Source organism: Arachis hypogaea, chromosome 12 (genome assembly GCF_003086295.3).
Source record: "Arachis hypogaea cultivar Tifrunner chromosome 12, arahy.Tifrunner.gnm2.J5K5, whole genome shotgun sequence".
Classification (NCBI taxonomy): Eukaryota; Viridiplantae; Streptophyta; class Magnoliopsida; order Fabales; family Fabaceae; genus Arachis; species Arachis hypogaea.
In genome coordinates this window covers 77,629,210-77,649,882 of record NC_092047.1, presented here as the reverse complement: position 1 = coordinate 77,649,882, position 20,673 = coordinate 77,629,210, and the positions used below count along the sequence as shown (strand labels likewise).

General features: G+C 37.3%; 1 protein-coding gene and 1 non-coding gene across 2 annotated transcripts; both read right to left on the bottom strand.

Annotated features, from left to right (window-relative positions):
* Window positions 1-1,249: 1,249 nt before the first annotated feature.
* On the bottom strand, window positions 1,250-2,644 carry LOC112727560 (probable F-box protein At5g04010). Its single transcript, XM_029290750.2, has one exon. It carries the CDS (start codon window positions 2,136-2,138, stop codon window positions 1,692-1,694), a length of 447 nt encoding a protein of 148 aa, XP_029146583.1. The 5' UTR covers window positions 2,139-2,644; the 3' UTR covers window positions 1,250-1,691.
* Window positions 2,645-18,589: 15,945 nt separating this feature from the next.
* On the bottom strand, window positions 18,590-18,698 carry LOC112731463 (small nucleolar RNA R71). The gene has a single exon (XR_003167239.1). It is a non-coding gene; the product is annotated as a small nucleolar RNA R71 (small nucleolar RNA).
* Between the last annotated feature and the right edge of the window lie 1,975 nt (window positions 18,699-20,673).

The window sequence follows — 20,673 nt, the reverse complement described above, 5'->3', positions numbered from 1 at the left end:
CTTGAAGTAAGGAGAAAAGAGTGAAAACACAGAGTTTTCATAACTACCCAAACTAACAGAAGTTCTTCTCCTTCAATATTTTTCATGTTGTATTTTTCTGTTTAGTTTTGTCTGTCTTGAGTCTCATGGAAAAAGGCAAACAGTGAGGTTTGTATGAAAAATCCATAAAGCGGAAAAAGGCAGAGTATAAAAAATTAAAAGAAAAAGTCATAAATGTCCAAGAGGTCCTTTGTACATCTGTGTTGTGTTTCATGATTCTGTGGGAATCTCTTTGCAAGTTGGGTTAGCACTTAGCAGTTGAAAGCTTGATAGGTGACCAAGTTAAGTTCAAGATTGGGAATAAATTCTGGACTTGTCCCGGATAGAAAGGGTAGTTCTTAGGGAGAATTGGTATCTATAATCTGTTTGATTATAATAAAATTCCATCATTGTTGTGATAGAGACTAGATGTAGATTACACTGCACTTAGCAGCTGAACCAGGATACTTCTGAGTGTGATTCTCTCTTTCTCTTCTACTCAATTTCTGATTCTATTCGAAGGAGACAAAATTAAAAAATATCTCCTCATTGATTACGAGACAAAAAAAATATATCTTTTAACTAATAACGAGACAAAAAATAAAAATATCTCCTAAAACAATTTAAAAAAATAACAAGAATTACTCAACCAAAAAAAAACTAAAATTCAACTAAAAAAAAACTAAAATTCAATCCTCTTCTCTTAGGTACTGATAAACTATCACTTTATAATATCAAATCACTTTATAATATCAAATGATAAATACTTTATATTTCTGAATCAATAATAAAATTTAACAATTCATTATGCAAAATTTAACAACAGTACTCGTGTACTATTAACTATATAATGATGTATTTATCTATAAAAAAATCGCAGAAATAACATTTAAACTAAATTTCATTTTAAACTAAATTTCTCCTGCTTCGTTAACTATTAATATTCGAAAAGACATGGCGTATTTATCGATTACTGTTATAGAAAATCTATTTAGTACTGGTTGTTTTTTCAAAATGATTGGAACCTAACTATCACTTTTCCTTATCACTTTATTCTATGGTGAAAATTCAGTCGACACTCAAATCAAATCATCTAACATCTAACGACTCTCAAGTATCAACTTTACGAGGTCAAGTTTACCTGAATTTTCACCTAATTCTATATATTTTATTGATGTTGTTTTCCCTCCACTAAGGGTGTCGCAAAACAATGTGTACCAAACAAACGACATTGACCCAAAACTCCATTCATACTCCATAGTGTATAGAACAACATACTCAATAAGGGATAAGCCATTAGCTACTTTTACAATTTACAAACAAAAGCCTACCAAAGCAAAAAGGTTGGATTTAAGTTAGCAGAAAATGTTGCAAATACCTAAGACCATCTTGAACACTAATATACCTCCAATCCACAACACTCAAAATCCCCACACTCACCTTATTCACCTTCACCTTCCCATTACTCCTCTTTTCACCGCACGTTAATCCCACGTTCATATCCGCCACCACTGCGCTCCCCACCGCACTCGAGCAACACCCTGGAGCTGGAAGCTCCTTCGAGAACCACCCCTCCGCACCAGCCACAAAATTAATTTTCCCCTTACAGCTCATCATGGTGAAAACCTCTCTCCACCCTTTCAATATCACGTTCCACGTGATCTTCACCTCCTTCACGCTTTCCTCAACCGCCGCACCATCGGAGCCAAAGCCAACAGCGAAGCGAAACACGCCCGGGGATCCATAACCAGCGACTCGCCGGGTTTTGTCACGGAGAAGACGCTGGAATCGGCCGAGGAAATTGAGACGGCGAAAACGAGGTCTGCGAGGGAGAGCTTCAGCTTTGTGGGATTCTTGCGGCGGCGCTTGACAGCGGAGTGGCCTATTCCGAACAGACGGCGGCATGAAACGGCATCTGCAGAAGAAGACGGAAGGTTCGAGAGAGAAGGAAAATGGGCGGTGAGGAATGGTATCCAGAGGTGGTCGGAAGACATTGAAGACGACCATGAGTTTGAGACGCAGGAAGCTATGGCGAGGGTTTTGGGGTCAAGGTATTGAGCGACGAGAACAAGGACCTCCCATGGCGGTGGTGATAGCGTTGCAGAAGGAGGATTATCCATTTGGGGTTCTGAAGGGATGAGTTCCTGAATTTACATAGATGGAATGTTATATATTTGGTAAGCAAAGGGCTGAGTTACGGTGGCACGTGGCAGGCGTGGGTGCTACGCATGGCTCTGTTGTGCCACGACAGACTGGGTGTCGGGCCTTTCATGCCGTCGCCGAAACACACGTTCCTAAGTGAGCTTTTTCGGTGGTTCCCACTACGTTTTTCACCGAATTGCTGAAACATTGGAAATTTGCATATTGACCCCAAACCATATTTAACTTATTTGCGAAATGTACCACCAGAAGGCGCTGCGTGATGGAGAAGATATCTGCGTCGCCTGCGTGGTAAGACTGGGAATTACATTGTTGCTGGACTCGGTTACATTATCATTATATCATTATATCATTGTCATTATGTCAATATGATCTTTGCTTTCAAGTTTTAACAAGTTTTCCCAGGCATGTTATCTGAAAGGTGTAGGAGGTTAGTGCGTGCAATGTATTATATCTTCGGGGTTGGTTTGGGGATTTTTTTTATTTTAATAAATTAAATAAATATAATAATTATTACCAAAATCCGTCAATCTCTCGTATCTCGTTTATACTGTAAATGAAATAGTTTTGCACATATCTCGTTTACCATGTAAACGAGATAAGACACGTGAACGTGATACGTGTATATCTTTTTTATACTGTAAATGAGATACATGCAAGCTTATCTCGTTTACACTGTAAACTAGAAAAGACTGGAAAACGGCTTTAAATACATGTTGTTCACAGCGTTGACTGTGTCACAATTTAAACTTTTCAACTACTTTCTCCTCTCTGTTGTCCCTTTCTAATCATATTATCGATAAATACGACGATGGTGCGCACAATTAGTCACTACAAGGTTTTTGTTTATTTGTGGCAGTTTTTTTTTCTTATTTGTGGAGGTTTATAACTCCCACCAAATGATTTGTGGGAGTTTTTAAAACCCCTAAAATTTGAGGTGCCACGAGATCTTTTGTGGGAGTTTTGTGTTTGTTTAGTGGGGGTTTTATATTGGACTTTTGTGGCAGTTTTAAATCACTTTTGTGGCACTTTAAAACCTCCACAAATTAATTTTTTAATTTAACAAAAATTAACTATTTTGTGAGATTTTCAAAAAAATTCTATAATTATTTATTTATTTTTAATTTCAAATATTCATTAATCTCATTTCATTTATATATTCTCAAATTAGTAATTTATTTTTTAATATCAAAATTTAAAATTATAAATTAAAACAAAAAAAACTTTAATATATGTCATCTGTACTTATTTTATATATTTATTTAATCATTAATTAAATAAAAATTTTTAAAATAAGTCTTTGTTCAGCATGAATATCCCAGAATTTCATTCTACTATTAAATTATATTCAAAAGATATCCCAGAATTTCATTCTACTATTAAATTATATTCAAAAGACAAGAAGAAAAATTTAGTTAAATATGACTAACATAACAAGTATGAAAAGAGGTTCAGTTTAGTTCTTCGTTAATGGATATTCTGATCTAACTCCAAAGTCTATGTTACATGAACTAAGCCATAGCAATTTTAGAAGAACTGAATTAGAGTTAGAATCATAGAAAAATGATAATTGATATTGAAATTATTAAGTAAATAACAACTATAGAGTAAACCATATTACTCCAATTAGCTGTAACTGAACAAATCTAAAAATTGTTCTTGAGAAGAGAATATAGAAAAAAGAATGAAAAATACTGAACCAAAACTTTTAGTACTTTTTTGGATCAATAACAACCAAGATAATCATTATAATCATCGTGAAAAAAAAAACTTTCATCTAGGAAAAACCTTCACCGAATTCACAAACTCTGCATCGGAAATCGCGGAATCCTCGAATTGGTTCGCATCATCTTGTTCGGCTGGGGCAGGGAGGTTAAGATCTATGAAACTCTCTCTTCCAAGTTTTGAGGAACTAGTGGTGGCAACTAAAAACAAGTCCAACGAGGACCACCAATGCTGTTCCCTCCAACAAAGCAGAGGAAATTATAAGAGATAATCATTGGTTAACATTTATATGCATAAGAAAAATTGGTGAAGAGTGAATTGCAACAAATTTTTTATTTCAGCATTTTTCGAGTAACTAAATATTTTAATCATAGATAAGCCTAACAATATTTAATAAATTAAATAATATATCTCAGGATTAAATTTTGTTAATGACGAACAAACCCATTTCATATTCTAAATTAAGTCACAATCTATAGTTATGTGGCAGGTATTAGTATAAAAAGGGAAAAATTGTGAACAATTGAATGATTTTCAAAGAGTATCCAAAAGAAACTCTAATAATTAAGACAGCAAAAAAATTATACACTTTTCCATGAGTTCCCTGATATAATGTCCAGCATTACTAGTTGGCTTATTTACCGTCCATCATTTAGGATTCAAGTTTCACAAAAAGTTAAATCCCATGTATGATATGCATATGGTTAACTTATCCTATTAATAGGCGACCAGGGTCAACGGATTCGAACATTGTTGGTAATATTATTTCTAGATCTATGTAAATAATGCATTTGGTGGAGCTCAAATGCTTGGGCAGCCCTTAATTTTTGGGTATAACTTCCCTCAAAATTTTATTTTAACATGTAAACTTGGCATCTTTCATTCTTCTCCCTACTGATTACACACAGAAGATATTAAAATCTTAAAGGTACTTTAGAGGGATGAGGCAAGCAAGCAGCACCGAAAATTAAGCAAAACTCTGCTGTGGAACTTTTTCTCCTGTTCACATGCAAGTATCCAAAACAAATGATGATGAAACCTAGAAAAAATCACATCTATACTGGTTTCTACTTTCAAATAAAATGTCAAGCATTCACAATCGTTGTATTTCATTAATTTACAAAACTGAAGGGAGAATATAGTTTACATACCTATGACTAGCTGTCTCAACATAATGTGTCTCTGGTACAGTAGGAAGTGAAGGGTTTTCATAACCATTTCTTCCCATACTTTCCACATCTGCTTTGTTTACCAAATCCGGTGTTGCAACCAAGTCATGTAACTAACACAAAATAAACACAAATCTTATATTCATATTAGAACCAATAGCACATTAACTTATAAAAAATAAACACAAATCTTATATTCATACTAGACAGCTAAATGCACTAAAAGAAATCAAATCCAAAGCAAATGTTAATTTAGCTTTTGGAAAGAAGATTATAAAGACTAACCGTGACTGATTTTTCCTAAAGAAGTGGACATTGATATCACAATCATATTCTGAAAAAATAGGACCAAAATTGATATATTAAACAAATAAACCACTATTAGTCTTCTTGAGACAGATACCAAAGAAGAAGAATATGGTGGTACCTACCGCATGAGCAATTCTTAATAGGACTTCATGTGAAGCTCTGCCAGTAAGAACTTTCTTCAAAGCATAAAAATGGTACAACAAGATGAATTCACCAAAGCATAAAAATGGTACAACAAGACTGAAATGCCAAATGAATATCCATAATTCTCACTATAATACAGGACTAAACAGTTAACAGAGAAAGCCAAAGAACAATACCATTCCAGAATGCACTGAAAATGAAACTCATGCTTGCAACTTGTCACCTGCAGGAAGGGTGAAAGAAACCAGCATGATCAAAAGATTCAAACAAAAGTCATCCAAAGAAATGAACACATGATAAAAAAATTAGGGTCATACGGTAGAAGGATCACTGTCACAGAAGGCTTCAAGACAGATGCTGCAAGAATTGTCACAAGCATCCTGAATTTAACCCTCTACAAAAGCAGCAGCTGAAGTCAAATGCGCCTCAGACTTGCCGCTATCTTCAATTCCAGGAGATCCCTACAAAAACAACACCATCCAAAAAATCCCCAAAATCAGAACACAACTAATAAAAAAATGACACATAAAGCTACCCCTCCCTCAAAACAGATTAAACATCAGATAAGAATTATGAATAAGCAACAGCAACAGCACACAACATAGCAATCTCAAATTCAAATGAATCAAATAATCCTCAGAAGTAATCGAATCAAATTGAGGATCGGAGCTGAATTCTAAACAGTAAAGTTGTTAAGACAAGTAACAAATGTTCTTCTTTTTGTTTGCAACCAAATAATCAGGGAAATCAGGAAAATCTAATATGGTGTTACCTCCATAACAAATTTCGAGCAAGATTATTGGATGCCAATGCTGCTAAATCGATATGCAAGTAAGAGAAACCCTAGCTGCTTCCACCGAATTACAAAGAGAGAGAGTATTATTTTGCCAAAACTTAAAATCTACTGGCATGAAACAAAACAGCTTCAATGATCAATCATCGTGTCTTCCCTGCCTCGTTTCCAATACTCCTTTATCAACACAAATGAAAAAGAATTAAAAAAAATACAGAACAAGAGGGGATACCAGTGAAAAAGTTGTAACAGAACTGAGGAGAAGAGACAGAAAAAAATTTATTGTTAACAAAGAAGAAATATCATCAAATTAATAGGGAAGAAGAAGAAAAAGAAGTACCAGTGGCAGTTCAAAGGAGAAATTGGAGTGAGAGAAAGCGCAGTTGAAGAAGAAGCTCGGGAGTGAACAGATCTGAAAATGCGTTGTACTACGGCAAATACGGTGGCATCGACACGAGAAACTATTGCGGCAACGGCGGCAAAAACTGCAGTGGCAACCGTGATAGCAACGAAAATATAGAGAGACAGATCTGAAAACACGTTGATAAAATAGGTGGCTCAATCCAGAAAGTTTCTACTACGACGGACACGACAATGGTAATGGCGGCGGCGGCGAAAACGGCAGCAGGAACGGCGGCAAAAATGGTGGTAGAGAATTTAGGGTTTCAGCCGTTCTCTCCTCCACTAACCAGTCTCTCGTTTATGCGAAAATAGGAAATGATGTTTTTGGAGAGAATTTTGTATTTTAATTTTATATTAATTATTAGTGGAGGTTTTTTAAATTGCCATAAATAAATTATATTGTAGAGATTTTTAAAAACCTCCACTAAAATACTCCCAAAATTATATATTAATTTTGTAGTGGGTAACGAGGAGACATCATCAGGCTAAACGAGACTTCGCATTACGCCGAGATAATCGACTTTACGGTTAGTTCTGTTATGTTGAATTTTATGCAATTCCATATAGATATATGTGTGTATGTAGTCGCCAAGAACTAGAATATAGTTTGTATCGTTAAGAATAGGTCACTGGTGAAAATTTGAAACTCTATTTTATTTCACTTGTGTTAAGTTGTTACTACATAATTATTAGTTTGGAACTCTATTTTATTTCTTATAGTTTCGCTAAATTTATAATTAGATTTTTATATTTTTTTTAATTTAGTTGTTATACTACTTTTATTTTTATAATTAGATTTTTTTATATCAAATATATTAAAATTAACAGAATAATATTTTTCTCAAAAATATGTAATTAAAGATCTAATTATGTTCTTATTTATAAGGAAAATTTACCATAATAAATAAAGTGGCTTTCAATATTACCAATATACACAATTTGTAAAACGGATACCAAAATGTAATTTTTCCGTAAACTATGTAAACCGGGACAGGGGACCCGCAGTTTACAAATACACGTAAACCGCTACAGGGGTGTTGCGGTTTACGTTCTAGGCCAAAATAAACATAATCCGTGATAAGGGTGTCGCAGTTTATGTGTGAATGAGTAGTGTGCATAAACCACGATAGAAATCCAGCGGTTTATGCGTTAGTATAAATACGCTTCAGGGTATCGCGGATTATTCATTTGTGGTTGTTTCAAGGTTTTTAGAGAGAGAAGGAGAGGCTTTCTAAAGAGAGAAAGAGAGAAAAGTGTAGGTTGGTTGAGCTTGTTCAGGCCGGGACAATGGCGGAGGAACGCAGTCTTTACAGGCTCAACGATGTTGCGCACGCTGCTGGCAGCATAAACGAAGAGGTTAGTTTGGTTATTTTTAGTTAATGTATTTCGTATAATATTTTTCCAAGGCTTGTGATTTAGGTATTATTAATTTAAATTAAAGTCTTGAATCATTTATGCAGGTTTTGTTGAATTTTGTGATTAGAAAGTAGGAACTGTATATTACTATTTAGACTTTAATATTGTATTTTTTGTGTTAGATTACTTTAAATTAGTGTTGGATTTTTTATTTGTTTGGTTTCTTCTGTCACATGCTCCAGCCGACTAGGTGTATTTATAGTGTCCGGAGGCAGCAGAACATGCCTCTGCATGACAGGATCATACCCTATCTGGAGAGGGCTGGTTTGTATTACCTGGCGAGACTCAACACGAGGTGGTTCTGGTTGGACGACCCCTTAGTCAATGCTTTCATTGAGAGGTAGCGTCCTGAGACGCATACCTTTCATATGCCTTTTGGAGAGTGCACTATCACGCTGTAGGATGTAGCATACCAGCTGGGGCTGCCTGTGTATGGTTTACCTGTATCCGGGTGCCTTACAGATTTTGAGAAGCTTATGGAAGAAGGCAAACCGGCGTGGGAGTGGTTTCAGGAATTGTTTGGCGAGCTTCCACCACAGAATAAGGTAAAGCAGTATACAGTCCACTTCACCTGGTTTCATGAGAGGTTCAGGGTGCTGCCGGATGATGCTACAGAGGACACCGTACGCATATATGCACGGGCTTATATTATGATGCTACTTTCCACTCAATTGTTCAGTGACAAGAGCGAAAATTGGGTTCATATACGGTGGTTGCCCTTTCTGGCGAGACTTGATGATATGGGCAGTTATAGTTGGGGGTCGGCAGCATTGGCTTGGCTATATCGTTGCATGTGTCGGGTGGCCAACAGAAATGTGACAAACTTGGCAGGCCCCCTACATCTACTGTAGTCATAGATTTTCTGGCGGTTTCCTAGCTTCAGGCCACTGGGATTCGATGCCTATTGGCTTCCAGGTATACATATATGCACAGTTAGACTTGAACTGTAACTTTTTTTTATTATGGTGTTAACTAGGTCATTAGCAATTTATACATGTGTATAACATTGTATTCGTTCAGGTGGGCCACCTACTTACTGACATCCGACCGCAATGAGGAGAAAGTTATCTAGTGTCGCCTTTCGTTGGACCGCTTAGGTGATCGAGATGTAAGTTTATTCATTTTGTTTCCATTTTTATCTAGTAATTAACTATATATTTATTAGTTAATGGACTAACGGAGTGTTCTGTCAATGTTTGTAGATTGTTTGGAAGCCTTATGCTTCTCTCGACGTGATGGTTGTTATTCATCCAGAGATTCTTATAGAGGAGCAAAGTCGGTTATGGCGCACATGTACTTGCTTGATATACTTCGTCGTCATTGAGTGGCACCAGGTGGATAGGATGCTGCCACAACTGGGTGGCGTTTAGCACGAGCCTGAGCCGGCCTCGAATATAGACTGGCTCTATGCCAAGGATGGGAGGGGTGGGGACAGATGGTTCTCGACCTACTATCAGGTATGGCACCTTAGTTGGCAGAACAGGGTTGATTCTATTCTGAGTATCCCCTGGGTGCCTGATCCTGGGCCGTCGGCAGACTTTCTAATATGGTGGTACAGAGTGGCCCATAGGTTTCTGTCACCGGATTCCTTAATTGCCGATCCTAGGGCGGAGGAGATAAGTCAGGATGTTGTTTAGAGAGGTTCGTCACAGGCGCCTTCTAGGGTTCCGATGCCGGACGTGCCTGATAACATGCGCGTGGAGAGGCGACGACACATTGGTACCCGGGCTACAGACCGGGAGTGGCGATGGCTGGATGAGATGATTCAGGATGACACAGCTGGTGGCAACGGAGTAGGACATGCCGATCACCGTGCCCGGCGTGGCCGTCCTCAGCGTCGGGGTAGTGCATCAGGGGTTGCATCTGGTGGTCCTGGTGATAGACATACTGAGCAGGCAGGGGCGGGGTCCCAGGAGGTTCCTTTTACACATGTTTCGAGCTTGCAGATATACCATGAGATCCATGGACAGATGTATGATGACCTGACGGGGCCGACTTTCACAATGGATATGGACGATCAGGTCGGCAGTTCACAGTTCTATTCTGACTTTGCATATCTCATCCGGGATGACGACCCTCTGCATTTTCAGCACCAGACCCCACAGAATCAGGTGCCGGAGTACCAGCCCCAGATGGACGTTGTGCAGCGGTACTGCCCAGATATGGAGCAGATTCAGCGGTACCAGTCACAGATGTCTGACCCTCAGGGGTACCAGCTCCAACCACAGTTTCATGTAGACCTGAATGAGCTTGCTAGCAGCCCATATGACAGTTGGTTCAGCATGGGAGGGACTGATGTCACGAAAACTTGTCTCTCAACAAATTTTCACCGGTAAGTGCACCAGATTGTCGTCAAGTAAAAACTCACTATAGAGTGAGGTCGAATCCCACAGGGATTGGTTGGTTGATCAACGTTAATCGGAAAAATGTTCTAGTTGAGCTAAATCAGATTTGAAATTGGAATTGCAGAAAGTAAAATTGGCGGGAAACTTAAATTGCAAGAAATGTAAATGAACAAAATATAAATGATTGAATTAAATGACAGAAAGTAAATTGCAAGTAATTAAAGTGCAGAAACTTAAATTGCAAGAAATTAAAAGGGAATGGGGATTGACCATCAAAATAAAAGGCAAAATGTAAAGAGAATGGGTGGATCAAAGTAGGAAATTCATTGGGTTTCAGGAGATATTGAATTCTCCGGATCACATCATTTTCATCTCTCCCTCAATCAATGCATTCATTGACTTTGCTTGGCAATCTTAGATGATTGGATTCCAATGTCTTGGGTCACCAATCTCTCTAAGCTTGAACAATTGTCCAATGTCTTGATTTAATTGCTTATGAGAAGAGATAAAATTTGGTCACTGATTATACCACACAAATTCATAGATCAAAGTATTGGTAGGATTACATGTCACGATATCCATCCAACCCCCAATCTAATCCAATGTGAGAAAGCATTTCTAGCATGAATTCTTCATCCCTCTCTCAAGGATCAGAGGAATTCCAATTATGAATAGCTTCTCTGTCAAGACAATTATCCAATTGAATTAAGATCGAAAGCTTTCTAACAAAATCAAGAGAAAAGATAGAAGAAGAAGATGAAAACTATTATTGATCCATTGAATTACAATAGAGCTCCCTAACCCAACGAAGGGGGTTTAGTTGTTCATAACTCTTAGAATGGAAAGTGAAATAAAAAAGTACAATGCAGAATTGAAAAGTGAAAAAGTGCAGAGAAAAGTAAAATTGGGCAGAGTTTCAGTACTCTCTGTGTCAACCCCCCGTCTAACTTAAACACTAAGCTATTTATACACTTTCTTTAATTCATCTTCAAGTCATCTGAATTGGGCTTTTGGCCATTGTTGAAGTTGATTGGATTGGCTCCTAATGCTGTTGAGGATAGAAAGGTGCTCAATTGTGCAATTCTGATATCAAAGTTGGGGTTAACGTTTGAGAGCAAATGTTGAGTCAAACGTTCTTTAGAAAAAAATGGATTCTGGTTGCTGCAATCAACGTTTGACTCAACATTGGGTGCCAATGTTCGCTTGTCCATGCGTACGCGTGGTATACGCGTACGCGTGGATGAGCCACTTTACCCCTTCACGCGTTTGCGTGGCCTATGCGTGTGCGAGTTTGGGACCAGAATGCACATCCATGCGTGCGCGTCACCTATTCGTGCGCGTGGATGCAAATTCCCCAATTCTAATTTTTGAAAGGCTATCGAAGACGTTGGCCCCAGCGTTGGAGTGGCAACATTCCCTCCAACGCTGGCCTATCCATGCGTACACGACACCTACGCGTGCGCGTGGATTGTCAAAATTCACGCTCACGCGTACGCATCATGTACGCATGCGCGTCGATGCACCTTTCCAAATTCAAGAATTGGACCACATATCGCGAACATTGGACTTGACGTTGGACTACAAATGCTCCCTCCAACGTTGGCCTATCCACGCGTGTGCGTGGATACCGTTTTCTAAAATCCCAAATTTGACTGCTATAATGCGTACGTTTGCCCCAACGTTGGAGTGGCAACGTTCCCTCCAACGTTAGTCTATCCACGCATACGCGTCGCACTCAATTTTTCTAATTTCCAAAAAGCTCTTTGTATCAGATAGCGTTGGATGTAACGTTGGTTCACCAACGTTCCCTCCAACGTGGGTATCAGAATTATACAGCAGATTCCCCTGCTTCTTTTCTCTTCATCGTTTGAGACAACGTTGGTGGTCCAACTTGGCCACCAATGTTGCTTTCTCTTTTTCCTTCAATGGCCATTTCTTCAACTTCTTTTCATGCTTTTCTTCACCTATCATCAACCAATACATGCATCAAAGCCTTGCTAAAATCATGAGGGATTATATCATTCTTAGCACACAAACAATTAAGGCATAAACCTCATGAAACTGTATCAAATTAATCATGTTTGAATGAATTAAGGTGTAGATGAACTTTTAATCCAAATGCTTACTTATAGCTCAAGAAAGTGCATAAAATCTACTAAAAACAAAAGAAAAAGGCTAGTGAAACTAGCCTAAGATGCCTTGGCATCACAACACCAAACTTTAATCTTGATTGTACCCAAGCAAGCAATGAATTATGGAAAGCATGAATGAAACAGAATGTAATACATGTTCAGATTAGCAAATAATAGAAGATGATTCATGGGGTTTTATGCAGAAAATGTTGTAGCTCACTTTTATTGATTCCTAGGTGAGAATTGTCTCTTTTAGTGCCAACTATCATACTGCTATGACTTCTTATTATTCACTCAGCCTTTGTAATTAATTTCTTTGTTTTTCTTTTTGCTGTGAACTTATTCTTTAATTGCAGCAGCTCAGTATCATATTTTTGAGGCAACTCTTTAAGGTAGGCTTTCAGTCAACAATCCTGAACCAGTTGGTTCAAAGTGCTACGTGTTGAAACACTCCTAAGGTCTTAATTACCCAAGTCTCTCCTCAGCACATATCCACTACAGGCACATGGTTTGCTTATCCACTCTTTAGGCCTTGGTGTCCAGCACCTCTTTGGGTTGCTAAATGTTTTGTGACAAGGTTACTCTTGACTGTGAATTTCCAATTGACAATCCCAGGTTAGTTAACCCAAGTTGTCAAGTGATGAAGCACTCCTATGAACTTACTCATTTAAGCATATCCTTGCACAAAAACACCACAGACACATGCCTTAAGATCAAACTATTGGTGCCTAGCTTTTGTCCTTTATTTCTTTCTTTTTTGTTCTTTCTTCCAAGGGTTTTAATTGCTAAGCTTCATAGACAGCAACCAAGTTTACACTAAAGAGAGACACTCTACCTTTCATTAGTTATTAGTGAGCTAGCTACACCATTATACATACATACCACCACTCAATCTTGTTCTGTTCCTTACTAAACTAACAAATTCACTTCCTGTTTCAATATTTCTTATATTTAATTAAAACAAGGAGACAAACATACATTCAAGCATGTTGCAATTAACCCAAGCACTTAAACTAAAGCACTTATTTGAATTTTAAAGAAATCAGACGCAGGTATGCTATTCTGCAGGGGTACATTCAAACTTCCAATTTAAGCAATTCAAAGTGAAAGCAGTTAAGTGACAATACAACCTCTTGGAATCTTTTTTCTTGTTCATCATCTTCTCTTTGTCCTTAGATGATGGTGCATAGCCTTCCCAAAAGCTTGATTGTCTTCCTGCAAAACTATTGGAAGTTGCTTGTTCCCCAAGCACTTGAGAAATGGTAAGTCTGTATGTATACTTGTGAAATTCTGGACCTAAGTTGGTGTGTGAACACCAAACTTAGTTCCTTTCTTACTTCTATATGTAGCAAAGTGAATACATTCATGCAACATCAAGTGCTTTTATTAGAAAGTAAACTATGAACTGAAAATAAAAAATTTGTCAAGTAATTTCTCTGATTGTTTGGACTTCTGCTGAGAGATGTAATGTGCTCTTAGTGAGATCTATGGTGGATCACTAAACTTAGAATTGAACTTCACCCTTTGAATACCTTTGGTGTGCAACACCAAACTTAACTCCTTACAATGCAGAGAAATCTTCTTGGCTCTTTTATTGACAAGCTATGAAAAGAAAATTACCTTCGGTTGGGTTGCCTCCCAACAAGCGCTCTTTTAACGTCACTAGCTTGACAATTGGCTCTCTCAGTTGAGTCTGTACTTCATCTTGGGCCTTTCCCTCATGTCACCCAAATAGTGCTTGAGCCTTTGTCCATTTATAGTGAAGTTTCCTGTGATTTCTCATCCATGATTTCTATATGTCCATAAGGAGAAACCTTGGTGACAAGGAAAGGTCCTGACCACCTTGACTTTAGCTTTCCAGGAAATAGCTTTAGCTTGGAATTGTAGAGGAGTACTCTCTGCCCTTCTTCAAAGCTTCTTGGTGCCACCTTGAGGTCATGTCTTTCTTTTGCCTTTTCCTTGTAAATTTTTGCATTTTCATAGGCCTGGGATCTGAACTCTTCTAGTTCTTGCAGTTGCAAAAACCTTCTTTCACCAGCATCATTATTATTGAAGTTCAGTAACTTGAGAGCCCAGAATACTTTGTGCTCAAGCTCCAATGGCAAATGACAAGCTGATGAGCGGACAATTTATACACTTTTTGGCATTATTTTTACATAGTTTTCAGTATGATTTAGTTAGTTTTTAATATATTTTTATTAGTTTTTAAATAAAAATCACATTTCTGGACTTTACTATGAGTTTGTATGTTTTTCTGTGATTTCAGGTAATTTTTGGCTGAAATTGAGGGACCTGAGCAAATATATGATTCTGAGGCTGAAAAAAGATTGCAGATGCTGTTGGATTCTGACCTCCCTGCACTCAAAGTGAATTTTCTGGAGCTACAGAAACCCAAATGGCGCGCAATCAATTGCGTTGGAAAGTAGACATCTAGGGCTTTCCAGAAATATATAATAGTTTATACTTGCCCAAGTTTAGATGATGCAAACTGGCGTTTAATGCCAGTTTTCTGCCCTATTCTGGCGTTAAACGCCAGAAACAAGTTGCAAAGCAGAGTTAAATGCTAGAAACAAGTTACAAACTGGCGTTCAACTCCAAGAAAGACCTCTACATGTGAAAGTTTCAATGCTCAGCCCAAGCACACACTAAGTGGGCCTGAAAGTAGATTTCTGCATCATTTACTCATTTCTGTAAACCCTAGTAACTAGTTTAGTATAAATAGGAATTTTTACTATTGTATTTATATCTCTGGATAGTCTTTGAATAATTTTGTGTTCTGAGATCATGTTTAGGGGGCTGGCCATTCGGCCATACCTGGACCTTGTTCTTATGTATTTTCAACGGTAGAGTTTCTACACACCATAGATTAAGGTGTGGAGCTCTGCTGTTCCTCATGAATTAATGCAAAGTACTATTATTTTTCTATTCAACACAAGCCTATTTCTTCTCTAAGATATTCATTCACACACAAGAACATAATGAATCTGATGATTATGTGGCGCTCATCACCATTCTCACTTATGAACGTGTGCCTGACAAACACTTCCATTCTACATGAAAGCAAGCTTGAATGCATATCTCTTAGCCTCTTGATCTACGATCAGAGTCTTCGTGGTATAGACTAGAATTATTGGCGGCCATTCCTGAGATCCGGAAAGTCTAAACCTTGTCTGTGGTATTCCGAGTAGGATCTGGAAAGGGATGGCTGTGACGAGCTTCAAACTCGCAAGTGCTAGGCGTAGTGACAGACGCAAAAGGATTACTAGATCCTATTCTATCATGATCGAGAACCGATAGATGATTAGCCGTGCAGTGACAGCGCATTTGGACCATTTTCACTGAGAGGACGGGATGTAGCCATTGACAACGGTGATGCCCAATATACAGCTTGCCATGGAAAGGAGTATGAATGATTGGATGACGACAGTAGGAAAGCAAAGATTCAGAGGGAGCAAAGCATCTCTATACGCTTATCTGAAACTCTCACCAATGAATTACATAAGTATCTCTATCCTATTCTATATTTTATTTATATTTTAATTATCTTAAATCCCATAAACATTTGAATCTGCCTGACTGAGATTTGCAAGATGACCATAGCTTGCTTCAAGCCGACAATCTCCGTGGGATCAACCCTTACTCACGTAAGGTATTACTTGGACGACCCAGTGCACTTGCTGGTTAGTTGTGCGGAGTTGTGAAAAGTGTGAATCACAATTTCATGCACCAAGTTTTTGGTGCCGTTGCCGGGGATTGTTCGAGTTTGAACAACTGACGGTTTATCTTGTTGCATAGATTAGGTAATTTTATTTTAATTTTAAGCCTTTTATTTTTGTTCTTTTTATTTTCAAAAAATTTTCAAAAAAAATAAATTATTCTATGTTCTTCAGAATTTTTAAGAATGAATTCTAGAGTTTCAGATGATGCTTTTATCATCACAGGGGTCTGTTGATTCCCATCAATTTGGCTGTTGTATGTAATGTCCTGCTGAAGCTTGTTTTGCCCTGTCTAATCTCTTTAGACTGAAGCTTTAGACTAACATTGCATGATTCCTAGAATCTTTATTAAAAATTTTGAGTTTCTTATTTTATTTTTCCAAATATTTTTCGAAAAATTCAAAAAAATTTTAACAAAATCATAAAACCAAAAATATTTTGTGTTTCTTGTTTGAGTCTAGTGTCAAATTTTAAGTTTGGTGTCAATTGCATTCTTCTTATTTTCGAAAATTCATCATATGTTCTTCATGATCTTCAAGTTGTTCTTGATGAATTTCCTTGTTTGATCTTTGCATTTTCATGTTTTGTGTCTTTTCTTGTTTTTCATATGCATTTTCAATTTGTTAGTGTCTAAAGTTTGAAAATTTCTAATTTTGGTGTCTTGCATGTTTTTCTTTTCTTAAAAATTTTTAAAAATAAGTCTTGATGTTCATCTTGATCTTCAAAGTGTTCTTGGTATTCATCTTGGCATTCAAAGTGTTCTTGCATGCATTAGTTGTTTTGATTCATAATTTTCATGTTTTGTTTCAATTTTGTGTTTTTCTCTTTCTTCATTAAAAATTCAAAAATAAAAAAATATCTTTCCCTTATTTTGCTCATAATTTTCAAAAATTTGAATTGATTTAGTCATAAAGTTTTAAAATTCAATTGTTTCTTATTTGTCAAGTCAATTTTCAATTTAAAAATTCTATTTTTTTCAAATCTTTTTCAAAAATCAAATCTTTTTCATTTTTTTCCAATATTTTCGAAAATTTTAAATTTTGATTTTCAAAATCTTTTTCTTAACTTTATTTCATATTTTCGAAAATCTCACTGACATTTAATGTTTTAATTCAAAAATTTTTCAAGTTGTTACTTGCCTATTAAGAAAGGTTCAATCTTTAAATTCTAGAATCATATCTTTTAATTTCTTATTAGTCAAGTAATCAACTTTAATTTCAAAAATCAAATCTTTTTAAATTTCTTTTCAAATTTTTTCTTTCAAATTAAATTTTCAATCATATCTTTTTCAAAATCAATTTCAAAATCCTTTCTAACTTCTTATCTTTTCAAAAATTGATTTTCAAATCTTTTTCAATTAACTACTTGACTTTTTGTTTGATTTTAAAAGTTTTCTATTTCAATCATATCTTTTTCAAAACTCCTAACTACTTTTCTCTCTCCAATTTTCGAAAATCACTAACCTTTTTTTAATTCTTTTTAATTAACTAATTGTTTTAAATTTCAATTTTATTTTATTTCTTTTTATATTTTCGAATTTTAATTAATTAATTTAATAAAAACAAAAATATTTTCCTTTTATTTTAATTTGAGATTCGAATTCTTCATCTTCTCTCTTCTCCATTCTACTCTCCTATTCTTCTTCTCTTCTACTTACATAAAGGAATCTCTATACTGTGACATAGAGGATTCCTCTTCTTTCTGTTCTCTTCTTTTTCATATGAGAAGGAACATGGATAAAGACATTTTTATTGAAGTTGATCTTGAACCTGAAAGGATTCTTAAGAGGAAACTAAGAGAAGCTAAGGCACAACCCTCTGGAGAGGACCTGACAGAAATTTTCGAACAAGAAGGAGACATGGCTGAACCTAATAACAATGGTGGAGATGTTAGGAAGATGCTTGGTGACTTTATTGCACTCTCTTCTAACTTCTATGGAAGAAGCATCTCACTTCCTGCAATTGGAGCAAACAACTTTGAGCTTAAGCCTCAATTAGTTTCTCTAATGCAGGAGAACTGCAAGTTTTATGGACTTCCAATGGAAGATCCTTATCAGTTTTTAGCTAAATTCTTGCAAATCTGTGACACTGTCAAGACCAATGGAATTGATCCCGAGGTCTACAGGCTTATGCTTTTCCCTTTTTCTGTAGGAGACAGAGCTAGAACATGGTTGGATTCACAACCTAAGGAAAGCCTGAACTCTTGGAAAAAGCTGGTCGGTGCTTTCCTGGCCAAATTCTTTCCACCTCAAAAGATGAGCAAGGTTAGAGTGAAAATCCAAACCTTCAAACAGAAGGAAGGTGAGTCCTTCTATGAAGCTTGGGAAAGATATAAGCAATTGATCAAAAGGTGTCCTACTGACATGCTTCCAGAATGGAGCATCATATGTATATTCTATGATGGTCTATCTGAGTTGTCAAAAATGTCATTGGACCATTCTGCAGGAGAATCTCTTCATCTGAAAACCCCTGTAGGAGCTCAGGAACTCATTAAAATGGTTGCAAATAACCAGTTCACGTACACCTCTGAGAGGAGTCCTGTGAACCATGGGACGCCTCAGAAGAAGGGAGTTCTTGAAATTGATACTCTGAATGCCATATTGGCTCAGAACAAAATATTGACTCAGCAAGTCAATATGATTTCTCAGAGTCTGAATGGATTGCAAGCTGCATTCAATAGTACTAAAGAAGCATCTTCTGAAGAAGAAGCTTATGATCCTGAGAACCCTGCAATGGCAGAGGTGAATTACATGGGAGAACCCTATGGAAACACATATAATCCTTCATGGAGAAATCATTCAAATTTCTCATGGAAGGACCAACAGAAGCCTCAACAAGGCTTTAACAATAATGGTGGAAGAAATAGGTTTAGCAATAGCAAGCCTTTTCCATCATCTTCTCAGCAACAGACAGAGAATTCTGAACAGAGCCATTCTGACCTGGCAATCATGGTCTCTGATCTATCCAAGACCATACTAATTTTCATGAATGAAATAAGGTCCTCCATTAGAAATTTGGAGGCACATGTGGGTCAGCTGAGTAAGAAGATTACTGAAGCTCCTCCCAGTACTCTCCCAAGCAATATAGAAGAAAATCCCAAGAGAGAGTGCAAGGCCATAACCATGACCAACATGGCCGAACCTGGAGAGAGTGAGGAGGACGTGAGTCCCAGTGAGAAAAGCCTCATGGGACGTCCTCTGGACAGAGGAGAGTTGGTCCTTCAGTTGAATGAGGACTACCTTGTATTCAAGACTCAAGGTTCTCCTTCTATAACCATGGAGAGGAAGCATGAAAAGCTTCTCTCAATCCAGAGTCAAACAAAACCCCCACATTCAAACTCTAAGTTTGGTGTTAGAAGGGCACAACCAAACTCTAAGTTTGGTGTTGAGAGGCCCCAACCATGCTCTGATTATCTGTGAGACTCCATGAGAGCTCACTGTCAAGCTATTGACATTAAAGAAGTGCTTATTGGGAGGCAACCCAATGTTATTTAATTATATCTATTTATTTTCTATTGTTATTTTATGTCTTCTGTAGGTTGATGATCATGTGAAGTCACAAAAACAACTAAAAAATCAAAAACAGAATGAAAAACAACATTAAAAATAGCTCACCCTGGAGGAAGAGCTTACTGGCGTTTAAACGCCAGTAAGAAGCATCAGACTGGCGTTTAACGCCAGAAAGAAGCATCAAGCTGGCGTTAAACGCCAGAAACAAGCTACAGACTGGCGTTCAACGCCAGAAACAAGCATCAAGTTGGCGTTTAACGCCAAGAAAGGGAGAAAAGCTGGTGTTAAACGCCAGAAACAAGCAGCAATCTGGTGTTAAACGCCAGGATTGCACTCTAAGGGCATTTACACCCCTAAATGGAGCAGGGATGATAAGTCCTTGACCCCTTAGGATCTGTGGACCCCACAGAATCCCCACCTACCCCACCTCTCTTCTTCTCTCCTCCTCACACATTTCCATAACACTCTTCCCCAAAATAACCTCCACCAATCATCTCCATTACTCCTCCAAAACCATCATACAACCCACCTACACCCACCCACTCAAATTCAAACCATCACTCCTTCCTTTTCACACATCATAACCACCTACAACCCCCTTGGCTGAACCACTCACACCTCTCCATCTCATCTATTTTCTTCTTCTTCTACTCCCTCTTCTCTTCTTTTGCTCGAGGATGAGCAAACTTTCTAAGTTTGGTGTGGTAAAAGCGTTGCTTTTTGTTTTTCCATAACCATTTATGACACCTAAGGCCAGAGAAACCTCTAGAAAGAGGAAAGGGAAGGCAAAAGCTTCCACCTCTGAGTCATGGAAGATGGAGAGATTCATCTCAAAA

Coding starts and splice junctions, on each gene's coding strand:
- LOC112727560 (XM_029290750.2), bottom strand. CDS start 2,138: ATGGATAATCCTCCTTCTGCAACGCTATCACCACCGCCATGGGAGGTC.